The sequence below is a fragment of the Mustelus asterias genome, chromosome 22, assembly GCF_964213995.1.
Source record: "Mustelus asterias chromosome 22, sMusAst1.hap1.1, whole genome shotgun sequence".
In the NCBI taxonomy this organism is placed as follows: Eukaryota; Metazoa; Chordata; class Chondrichthyes; order Carcharhiniformes; family Triakidae; genus Mustelus; species Mustelus asterias.
The window spans coordinates 63236532-63249089 of NC_135822.1; the positions used below are offsets into that span (position 1 = coordinate 63236532).

Here is a 12558-nt window from a genome sequence, read left to right on the forward strand (position 1 = left end):
TATAGATCTCCATAAGAACACCCCTCAGCCTCCTACGCTCCAGAGAAAAAAGTCCCAGTCTATCCAGCCTCTCCTTATAACTCAATCCATCAAGTCCCGGTAGCATCCTAGTAAATCTTTTCTGCACTCTTTCTAGTTTAATAATATCCTTTCTATAATAGGGTGACCAGAATTGCACACAGTATTTCAAGTGTGGCCTTACCAATATCTTGTACAACTTCAACAAGACATTCCAACTCTTGTATTCAATGTTCTGACTGATGAAACCAAGCATGCCGAATGCCTTCTTCACCACTCTGTCCACCTGTGACTCCAGTTTCAAGGAGCTATGAACATGTACCCCTAGATCTCTTTGTTCTGTAACTCTCCCCAACGCCCTACCATTAACTGAGTAAGTCCTGCCCTGGTTCAACCTACCAAAATGCATCACCTCGCATTTGTCTAAATTAAGCTCCATCTGCCATTCGTCAGCCCACTGGCCCAATTGATCACGATCCCGTTGCAATTGGAGATAACTTTCTTCACTGTCCACTATGCCACCAATCTTAGTGTCATCTGCAAAGTTACTAACCGTGCCTCCTATATTCTCATCCAAATCATTAATATAAATGACAAATAACAGTGGACCCAGCACTGATCCCTGAGGCACACCGCTGGTCACAGGCCTCCAGATTGAAAAACAACTCTCTAAATTTTGTATCCATTTAGATACCTCACCCTGGATCCTGTGAGATTTAACCTTATGCAATAACCTACCATGCAGTACCTTGTCAAAGGCCTTGCTAAAGTCCATGTAGACAACTTCACAAAAGTCACTTGCCCAACCACCAATTTAAGATAACACAGACTCAATAAACTTGAGTAAATTCATACACGAGACAGACAACTAGAACTCACTCACTATGAATGGATCTTTGCATAGCTGAGATGGCGGACTTGAGGTGGAAATAAATCAGTACACTCACAAAAGACTGGCATTTTTCTTAGGTGCTAATTCAGTTTGTAGAAAGACTAAAAGGTGGGCAAGGGAGGGGAAACATTGATTATCGGTGTTTTTTTATTACCTTGATTAATAATGTAGATATCACTGAAGGACCTTCAGTTTGCCAAGCAAGTTAATACCCTGCTTACTACCTACTGAGCAATTTTAATAGCATCTGGCATCAGCCTTGAATGTCAGTTTTCACAATACACCTACATCAAATCACCTCCAAAATCACGGCAACTGTCAACTTGTCACAACATGCTGAAATCTAGACTAAAGAATGAGAACATTGGTGGGATGACTCAAAACCTACATTGTTGTCAAGTGTATAGTTACAAAAAGATAAAAACAGAATCACTGCTGGGAGACTTTACTGAAATAATAGTAGATGCAAAACTTGTTCAAAGAAGAACATAATTTACTGAAATATTGTGCAATTTCTGCCCAATTGGTCATTTGACAGTAATGAGCGAAAAGATTTGGCTTTGGTACAAAGATTGGTTGAGCTGAATCTACCCTACTTGCTTTGAAATTCTCATGACGTGACAAAGATTTATGATAGCTTACTAAATGAGACATCATTGCCCAAAAGCATCTAGTTGCTTTTATCCCAATAAAACAGAACATTCTGAAACAATGGGGCAGTTTGATGTCTCTATTCAGCCATCTTCCACTTTTAGATACCACCGAACATTAGCAGACTAGAGTAAAACAAATTCTACTCATACTCTGTACAGACCTCTCTATCGAATAAATATGATCAAAGAGGGGATCTCAGTGAAATGATAAAGCTCTTAAATAGTATGGAAAATATAAATCTGAAGTAAGTTCAAATATCCAAGTATATAAATGACAAATTACACAAATGAGAATTACATCTGAAAATAAACAAAATAACTTGGGGTTTTAGCACACTATTTAATATTTAAATACTTGAACAGGAACTTTCACTTTACTGCTCCTTATTAGATTCTAGAAACTATGTTTCTGCAAGCTTTGAACACACTCATGGGTGCTATTTATTTTTACTGAAGCTGTCCATTTAATATTTAGCGGGATCTAAATTTGGAAGGAGGCCCAAAACATTCCAAACATTTAGTACTGTTTTAAAACAAATATTAATAAAGTAATTATTGATTAAATTTATTGGTCCTACTTTCCAATAACATTAAAGGCTAATCTTATCTGGAACACAGCCATTTATAACTCTCAAAATGATTCCTTCCCCAATCCCACCTTCTTAGTTCTAGACTGTAAGTAGATCTTGAACTTACCTAATTTCCACTAAATGCTCACCCCATATTGCACTTTTGATCAACCTTCTTCTTCTTCCCTCTTGCTGCATGTACCGAGATCTTTTGTGTAAAATGCTGAAATGAGTAGATTCCCTCTGTGTCGTATCTAAAGATGCACTTGATCGAACAGGCTTAATATCCAGCAGTTTGATTCACTTCTTAAAATGTTTTGACAAGGATAGTGATGAGTTTACTCTCTGGTCTCTTCTTAATTCTCACTGTGATGATTCAATTCTATGTGTTGGATACTTGTATGGCATACTTTCCTTGAGTAATGTGCAATATTTGACATGCATCAACATGGAGTATTATTTGCTGCTACTTGCATATCCAGTGTGAACTTTTTACAAAATATTTCACTATATTCACCATCGCTCACATTTTCATACCACCATCACATCTGGTCAACTTGCAATTTTGGCTCCAGTACTCAGGTTATTAATGCAAATGTGAAATCAGAATTCAAGCACTCATGGAATCTATTCGCACCTGAACTAGAAGCATGCTTAGGACTGTTCATCAAACATGAAATATTAACCTCTCTCTCAGACCTGTGATGTATTTCCGGTATTTTTGGTTTTCTTTTAAGCACTATACACTGTTCAGTGTGCCATGAAGTTTCACTGGCACACACCTGAACTGGTGACGACAGGAAACCAAACTGATGTGGTTCCTCTTCACCATAGAAATTGTAAAGGGTGTCAATAAAGTCCTGATGCAAATTTAAACTTTCATAGCTTTGGATATAGACATGATAGAAGCAATCTGTAAATGACATATCAAAGCATCATTCACAAAGACTTCTCATGTTCATTTTGTTGTTGATTGAAAGTGACAACAGTAGAAGAAAATTTGAACTGCACATATGACTCGCAGAACTGATGTCCATAGCAGCAATATTACTGCACGCACATTATAGGAAAAATGCAACATATAAATCAGTGAGTTGGAGGAAAAGGTTTCTATCATTTGTGTGTCCAGAGTTATTAAAGTTGCACAAGAACATTCTGAACACCCTGTGTGAAAGTAGATTATGTTCCCTTCCTCATCTGAAGACTTTGAGTCATAGTGGAGTAGTGTTCTACAGGTGCCAGCTGTCCTCTGTTACCTCCCCCAGGTGTCCATACTGTTATTTGAAGTCAGACATTAATGAATTGAGATCATTTGACTAGAGTAAACCTAATGTTTACTTTCTCCCCAAATCCACAGATATATTATTTCAGCAGGGCTCACTGGAAGCCTGGCTGGTTTTCCCCTCTGCAGCCCAGAGCACTTAAGCCAACTGTAGCACCACAACTGCTTTACTTGGCTCAGACAAGTTATTTTACCAAAATTAGGGATTCAACCAGACAATCTTCACGACTCAAATCACATTCTGCCCTCACCAGATGAGTTGACAGGGATGTTGCAAAGAACTTTTAAGATATAAGTACATCAAAACTTGTCAACTCACAAAGTCAATGAAGAGCCAGCACACAAGAAATATGGCATTTTAATTCTTCTCCATAAATCCATGAAGACCTATTCTTTTGAAACCCAAGACTACTTTGCGAGTTCTTCTGAAAAGACAGGATGCTTTTAATTTGAATTTCCTTGATTGAGATGATGCTAAACTATGCGGTCAGTTGAAAGGATATAGAATTACAGTGTTCATTATGAAAACTAGATCACTGAATTAACCCAAGATCTCACTGAAAGTACCACCCTCCATTTCCTGTACTTGACCATCCATTGAAGTAAAGAAAAATCAACAATCAGCTAAGGAGACATAATTCAGGGTCAATAAAGGTTAACATTTTGTTCATAACTGCCAGTAGGTTTATCTCCCACCCACCATCAAATCACCTTGATCACTCTGAGACAAAGGATTCACATGTTCCTAAGTATCAGAAGAATGATCTTTCAAAGGTCACGAGTAAAATTGTAATGCACTGAGGGGAGATACAAATTACTTCAAAGCATTTAGCATGCTCCATACTCCCAGCAGTATCCTCCCTGGATATACCCAGTTTTGGCTCTCTTGCAAGAACACATTCAGATAATTTATTATAAAAATCACAGATTGATGCTGAATTTAAAATGGCTCAGAAGGCAATCATATTCAAATCATTCCATACAACTCCTGCAGTAAATTTTGCAACTATCTAATTGCAGAGTCTCTGATGTGACTGTAATTGTCATCAACAGTGTGAGAGGAATTGCGATGAAGTTATACTTTGTGTCACAAACATTTAATGAATTTAAAGCAAGAAAATCAGTGTAACCTCTGAGACTGAGTTTTCGTCCACTGAAACCAATCTTCAGGCATCCAGTTGACACCGTTGTCAACACATCTGTCTTAAGCTGCACGTGTGTTGATTTGTCCTTGTGGAGGAAAAGCTAATTGAACTCTTCGGAGTGCTTTGTTTTCTTTACTCTGACATTTGAATGTACAAAGAGCAATGTCCTTGACATTAGGCAAGGGGATTAATTAGTAGACAAGAACTGTTTGCACCCAAGGCTGATTTCAGGTAATGAAGCAAATAAAAACACAGCCATCCTAGGCTGGAGCTAAACACAAAGGGAGGAGATAACTGGGGAATTCAACACTGCTCAAGTTGGAACACAGCTGAAAAAATCAGCAACCGTCAAGTCCAGCTCAACATCATTTACACTAGTGTCAGGAAAGTGAGAGAATTTCTTCTTGTTCAGCGTTCTTGGGTCTTGGAAGTATTGCAGTGTTAAACTGGTTCAAAGTCCAAGTACCAACCAGATCATGATGTGTAAATAATGCCGTTGTGACTCACTGAAAATTCTGACACCAGATTCACGAGCGTCTGTTTGCATACAGCGCCAATGAGTAGGCATACCTGAAACCCTCAAGAGTGAAACTGCCCAACAAAGCTGGTCAGCTTCACAAAAGCAGTGCAAGTCTGCAGGCTGCCCCGAGGAACAGGCGTATGACAGCAAAGTGATATATAGTATACACTGAAATTAATCCACCACTTATAACCACAGATCCAGCCTCATCTCTTTCGAGTCTACGGATGGTGCACTTTTCAGTAGGTGCAAACATCACAGGCATAAGAATTTTCTCAAACTTAGCATGCACATACTGAAGTTTCAACCAAACCAGTGTGATCTTAATGATGAGTGAGGTGGTATTTTTAATACACTTGACAGCACACTCATTGCAGATTTCCTGTGGTGTCACAACTTACCATCAACACCACTTTTATTTAAGAACTAAATTAACAGCAACAAGAACTACTTGCTTTAACCATTTCCATCTGGGACTTTAATTAACGTAGGTGCTGCTGAAGCTAAAACTTCTAACATTGTTCATTCAAATCTGTTCTCATGTCAAACTTGGTTGCTTCCCAAACCAGTTTGTGTTTGCACTCACAACTGAAATACTGCCTCTCCCTCAAAAGCAAAGGGTGTACAATGAGACCAAATGCTCTCCTGACCCATGTTGGCTTGACTTTTAAATAGCCAGCAGTCCAACCTACCAACTAGTCAGTGAGACAGGCACAAGCTCATCAGAACGCATGAGAACCACAGGAGCAGAGTGAAAGCAAGCTGCATTCTCATTCAACCTTATACAATGATGTCTGTCTGATGCAAATGTTATCAGGCACAAATGAAAAAGTTATGTGGACAATATATGAATTCTAAAGGTCACATTTAAGTGGGTAGATATGAAACAATGGATGTGATGAGATCATTTATCTCTGCATTCTGATGGTAACTATAATGCATGATTACATATTTTCTCTGGTGGTTTTGGATATGAACTGAGTTACCCTACTTTGATAATGGATTATGGTTGCATACTCATTCATTTTTCAATCAAAATTATTTCCAACCTTTAACAAACTGCAAAGTCTTTGGATACAATCAAGAGTGTTGTGTTGAGGCCACAATCAGATGAGTCACGATCTTACTGAAAGGCAGAGAAGGCTCAAGGGGCTGAATGGCCTACTTCTGCCCCTAATTCCTAAGTTTAGATAATTTCAAAAGTTTCAATTTAGCTGGAGAAAACATAATCCATGCCTACTCATTCCAGCAAGGCACATCAATGGGATGAGCAACGGCAATGAAATCATGGTGCAGAAGCAGATACAAGCTGACTACAAAGAAACACAGGAATCTGTCCTTGAGCCCCTCGTGCCTGTTTTATCATTTCAGTATTTCATGGATTTTCACCTCACGGATAACAAGCTGGATGTGGAACAAAGCACAATTACTTTTTCAAAGAGCTAGCACGGCCACAACAGACCGAATGACCTCATGTGCTGCAAGTTTCTCTTATTCTGTAACTTCAACCTCATTTACTTGGCTTTCCTCCATTTCCCTTACCTACCACCAATCCTGCTTTCAACTGCTCTGATGATGTCACTTACCACACCACAGCTTCCAATATGTACTTTATTAACCATCATTTTTCCAAAACCTAGCTCATCATTCCCGCCACCCCCCGCCCTCCAGAGCTGTGACCTGACCTTCAGCCTTCTCATTTGACAGATCATCTATTTCCACTACCACTATCCAAAGACATAGTTCCTCTCCACTCTCTTACTTTCCAAATCCACAGTTTAAGATTCTGTCGACTGTACCATCTGCTCTCTTGCCCCGGCACCTTACAGCGCAGCGTCAGAGATGTCCAGTGATCTCCTCCCACACTTCCTTCTTGGGTTCCAAACTGCTGCTCGATCAGACAACAATTAAGCACACAATCACTGTTGCTCTTGGTCCACACTTTTCTGCATCACAAGACTAATGCAGGTGTGCTGAACACCTCTATTCTGTCTTCAAATGCGATCCTGTCCTGAACACTCTCCTGCCAACTAGCTCAGTTTTCATTCGACTCCCCTTCTAACCTCAATCTTTGGCTTTCTACACTGTTCAAAAGAAATTCAATGCAATTCCAAGGAAGAACCCCATATTTTTATAGCCCTCTAACCCCATTTATTGTCTTTAATAATGCCATACCTCACTTGAAGCTCCCATTTCCCCTCTCGCAGGAAGCTGCAATGTAAGAACTCTCAACAGAACTGCTGGTATACCTATACCAGATAAACTGTAGTGGTTCAAGAAGGCATCTCACTACCATCTTCTCTAGATCAATTAGGGCTAGAGAGAGCAAGCAATGCCCATATCCTGTGAAGTAATAAAAACAGGCATGATGGTTTTTTTTTACCATCACGGGGGGTTAAGCGGAAGGGGGGGGGAGGTCGTGCATGCAATTGCCATGTTCTCCTCATTAGATCACTGCACTGGTGAGATGCTACGCAACTTTGGTGACAACCAATCAGGCACCATGCTTTATGGAACCTGCTCAGTTTTGCCATTCTTCATACACTTTCTGTATTACCCTCTCACCCTTCAGCTAAACGTATGCACTCTACTATCTACTGGGCGGCACGGTAGCACAGTGGTTAGCACTGCTGCTTCACAGCTCCAGGGTCCCGGGTTCGATTCCCGTCTCGGGTCACTGTCTGTGTGGAGTTTGCACATTCTCCTCGTGTCTGCGTGGGTTTCCTCCGGGTGCTCCGGTTTCCTCCCACAGTCCAAAGATGTGCGGGGTAGGTTGATTGGCCAGGTTAAAAATTGTCTCTGAGATGCGTAGGTTAGAGGGATTAGCGGGTAAATATGTGGGGGTAGGGCCTGGGTGGGATTGTGGTCGGTGCAGACTCGATGGGCCGAATGGCCTCCTTCTGCACTGTAGGGATTCTATGATCTTATGTCAATCTCAAGTCTTTCTTTTGCTTATCTCCTGAGGAAATAAGAAAAAGTAGGGTCAGTAGGTCATTATTGGGAACTGGTAGCATAGGGCTAATATCACCACTAGTATTCCAAAACGCGATCAAATGATCTTCGGACCTCGGTTCACCATGGCAGCTAGTTGAATTATTTAGAATTCAACTAAACAATCAAAAAAAATCTGGAATTGAAAACTAGTCTCAGAGTGCCCTCAAAGAGGGCATTGTCAGTGATGCCCACATCCCATGAATCATAGAATCCCTACAGTGCAGAAGGAGGCCATTCGACCACAATCCCACCCAGGCCGTATCTACATAACCCCACTTATTTACCCTACTAGTCCCCCTGACACTAAGTGGCAATTTAGCATGGCCAATCAACCTAACCCACACATCTTTGGACTGTGGGAGGAAACCGGAGCACCCGGAGGAAACCCACGCAGACACGAGGAGAATATGCAAAGGATGAAAGAATTGTAAAAAAGCTTCGAACCTACTCAACATTGAACATCAAAAATGATTTTCAACCTCAACATCTGTTGCTAATTTAACCTCTTTACAAGCAGTACTTACTTTCCTTTGTGCCTTGTTTTTCTTACCCTTTCCTTGTTCCATTTTAAATGCTGTTCAACTGTAGTATCTTCCAATTCTGTTGAAGTGTCCATACCAGAAATTTCTCTCCCCACAGATGCTGCCTGACTTGCTGAGTCAATCCAGCATTTTCTGCTACGGTATCTCGCTATTTATTTATCCTTGAACATGATTTCCTGACCTCAAAATATGACAGCCATGCTCGGCTCTGATAGCAGCTGCCAAGAGGAGAAAGATTTGTTTCCAATCTCTTTACAGCCTGGCATGATCATGTGAAATGAAAAATCAAACCTGAATGAGGCCACTTCAATTTTAGCCTTTGATGGTCATGCATTGTTTTTACCCAGTCAAGAACCCCAAGAACAAATGTAGCACACGCCTTCGTATGTCTCTGAGCCCTGCAATGCCACCTTTAAAAGCTGCTCTCAATGTAGTGCTCACCTTTAACATCTTCGTCTTCAATAGTCGTGTTACTGCTGTCTGAAGACTCCTGCAAATAAAACAGAAACAATCTTACTTGAAATACTCCATGCATTCACCACCTGAACACTGAATTAACAGTACAGATACTGGTAGAAAAAGAAAAGCCTTTATGCGAAAGCTTGAGCGAAACAGAGCAGGAGGAAGCATGATGATAAAGCAGAGAAGAATAAAGGAACTACTTTTTATAATTTTGAACCATGCAACCTTTTGTTTACACAAATATCCTATTTACTTTTATATTATTATAATTTTAATTGGGTGGGTTTTTAAAAAAAGATCAGTTTAACCTGGTGGAAACATATTCAACAGTAACTTGCTGTTCTATGTAATTTGACTTGAGAGCAAGAAGGACAGCAGGATCAAATGCATATTGAGATTGCGAGCCATCTGATGTCCGGCAGTCATTTAAGTTCAAGCCCTATGAACGTTAAAGGGGCCCACTGTTCAAATGCTTAAAACGGCTGCACTGTTCAGACAAAGCTCTTATAATTAGAGCCACGGTGAATGCTGGCCAGTCATTTTAAGTTCCTATTCAAAGAATCATATCTTTTACAGCCTGAAGAACATACTGCACATTCATTGCAGAAAGATTGCAAGAAGAGATGATGCTGAGTTGTTGATGTTATAAGCTACCTGATTTGAGTGATGTATTGAAATTAACCTTGTGGTTGATTAGGGATTACTCTCCAATAGAGGCCAAATTAATTTCTAACCCTTTCCACATCTGCTTGATGTGACCACTCCTATCTATCATAGCTTTAACTCTCTGGATGTTTTGGGGTTAGCGTACCTCAAGACCCAATATATTCACAATTATTTCAGAAGTAAAGACTCAGTAAGTAGACACATTAATGGATTGTTTTAATAACCATGTTTGTTCAATCATTTCTAATTGGTAGGCTCATCCAATCAGCAAGAACAAAAGCTCCCATTGATCTGCCAGGCAACACAATGCTGAGAAATGTAAAGTGCAGCTTTTTGCTGTCAGTTGGAAATACAAGTGTGTTTTCCAAAAGATGGCGCTGCACTTTGTTTCTTTTAGCAAATGGATCTGGTGAAGAATTGGAAGGATCATGGCAGCGTATCATTTCATAAATTACCTCTCACATTCTGGCATTGCATGGTTGAGGGAAGTTAGTGTGCCACAACTTGGATCCAATGAGACGTGTGAAGCAGGGCTCATGATTGTAGCCACACAGACGTTACTTCATGGTTTGTACCAACATAGAATCCCTGCAGTACAGAAGGAGGCCATTCGACCCATTGAGTCTGTATCGACCACAATCCCACCCAGGCCCTATTCCCGTAACCCTCGTTTACCCTGCTAATCCCCCTGACACTAGGGTCAATTTAGCATGGCCAATCAACCTAACCCATACTCCTTTTAGACTGTGGGAGTACCCGGAGGAAACCCACGCAGACATGGGGAAAAAGTACAGTGACCCAAGGCTGGAATTGAACCTGAGTCCTTGGCGCTGTGAGGTAGCAGTGCTAACCACTGTGCCACCGTCTTCACTTTATCACCAAGTCTTTAATTAAACCAGTCTTTGGAGTATCTTTGGGGGATTTAAATCACTTCTTTGTGTCTACATTACAGCTCATAAACTGAAACGGTGAAATTTTAAAAAAATGTTGTCTGCTGACTGGGTGGGAAAATTATGTTCTCTGTTGGGTGTGAAATAAATGGGGAACTGCATTCCATAATTTAAACCCAAGAGAAAAAGTTGTCACTTATTTTACAATTATATCAGAATGGAAGAACTTGAGCATCTCAAAACAGTATTACATTTCAATCCAATCCTGAAATGGACTTCAGTTTTTTGATTAAAATGATAATGTATTTGGTTGCAAACCAAAGCCTTCTCATTAGCTATCTGTTGCACTTCCAACCACAGGTGGAGGTGTGAATGCTGACTAAATGTGCCATAACGGGTCAAAGGTAGGGTTCTGAAGAATGTGGAGGAACAGAGAGATCTTGGGGTTCATATCCATAGATCTCTGAAGGTTGCCACTCAAGTGGATAGAGCCGTGAAGGAGGCCTATAGTGTGTTGGCGTTCATTAACGGGGTTTGAGTTTAAGAGCGTGGGGTTATGCTGCAACTGTACAGGACCTTGGTGAGACCACATTTGGAATATTGTGTGCAGTTCTGGTCACCTCACTACAAGAAGGATGTGGAGACACTGGAAAGAGTGCAAAGGAGATTTACCAGGATGCTGCCTGGTTTGGAGGGTAGGTCTTATGAGGAAAGGTTGAGGGAACTTGGGCTTTTCTCCTTGGAGCGGAGGAGGTTGAGAGGAGACTTGATAGAGGTTTATGAGATGATGAGGGGGATAGATTGAGTGAACGTTCAAAGACTATTTCCTCGGGTGAATGGAGCGGTAACTAGGGGGCATAACTATAGGGTTCATGGTGGGAGATATAGGAAGGATGTCCGAGGTAGGTTTTTTACTCAGAGAGTGGTTGGGGTGTGGAATGGACTGCCTGCAGGGATAGTGGAGTCAGAAACTTTAGGAACATTTAAGAAGCTATTGGATAGGCACATGGAGTACTTCGGGATGATAGGGAGGAAATAGCTTGATCTGGGTTTCAGACAAAGCTCGGCACAACATCGTGGGCCGAAGGGCCTGTTCTGTGCTGTACTGTTCTATGTTCTATGTTCTAACATCTGTTGGTCAACTGCCTTCAAGGGTGACAAAAAATTGAACCTCTAATCAATAGTGTTCGGAGAACCAAACCTAGAATGTATGAAAGGACTGATGAAAGGGCCCAACCCGGTCTTCAGTCCCCCTTATTTACAGTAATTGTCTGCCCAGTTCCAAGTAGAAGACCCTCAATCCTGTCTTACTCAAAAACAGTAACCAGAACCTTTTAACTCTTACTTAATAACAGGGACACATTTTCTATGACAGAACGTGACAAAGGAAGATTTCAAAGTTGGGAAAGACTACAGCACAGACAGATGGTACCTTTATCCCATCCACAGGATTATGGATGACAGTAGTTTGTGGCTCCTAAAGAGATGAAAGCAGATATAGAAAAGGAAATTTTAGTGCGGAGAAAAGAGTTATAAACCAAACTAAAAACAGAGAGGCAGAAACGATCAAGGAAAAGAAGGAAACAAAACAGAGAAGGAGGAAAAAAAACTTGACACTTTTCTCCTGCAGAGTTTTACCAAAATAAACAGTCTTGAATGGCTAGAAATGGATAAAAGATGGAAGGATTGTAAATCATGATTTGAATGGGGTGACTGTTCCACTGCTAAACTGGCCCTTTGTAAAATTGCAGAATGAGAACTCAGCATTCCTACAGCTGGGGCCAAATGGTAGCCTGATTTCGACATTCTGATAGCTTTGGTTGACTGCTGCATTCAGTGGGGACTGACACACCACCGCCAATGCCTCCCAACTTACCATCCAACTACTAAATCGCAAAGATAACGTTGGTGAAAGAAAAAGTAAC

The 12558-nt window shown here is 40.7% G+C and overlaps 1 protein-coding gene across 50 annotated transcripts in view; it reads right to left on the reverse strand.

The window, feature by feature from the left end:
* Positions 1 to 12558, reverse strand: part of LOC144510121 (calcium/calmodulin-dependent protein kinase type II subunit beta) — a 268446-nt gene that overhangs the window by 34021 nt on the left and 221867 nt on the right. For 43 of the 50 annotated variants that reach the window (XM_078239439.1, XM_078239470.1, XM_078239437.1 and 40 more), the window contains 2 exons: positions 12066 to 12110; positions 9057 to 9105 (listed from right to left, as the gene is read on the reverse strand). In XM_078239439.1, coding sequence (XP_078095565.1) covers positions 9057 to 9105; positions 12066 to 12110 — 94 coding nt within the window. The remainder of the gene's footprint in view (positions 1 to 9056; positions 9106 to 12065; positions 12111 to 12558) is intronic. The other 7 variants (XM_078239471.1, XM_078239458.1, XM_078239451.1 and 4 more) reach the window with 1 other exon arrangement.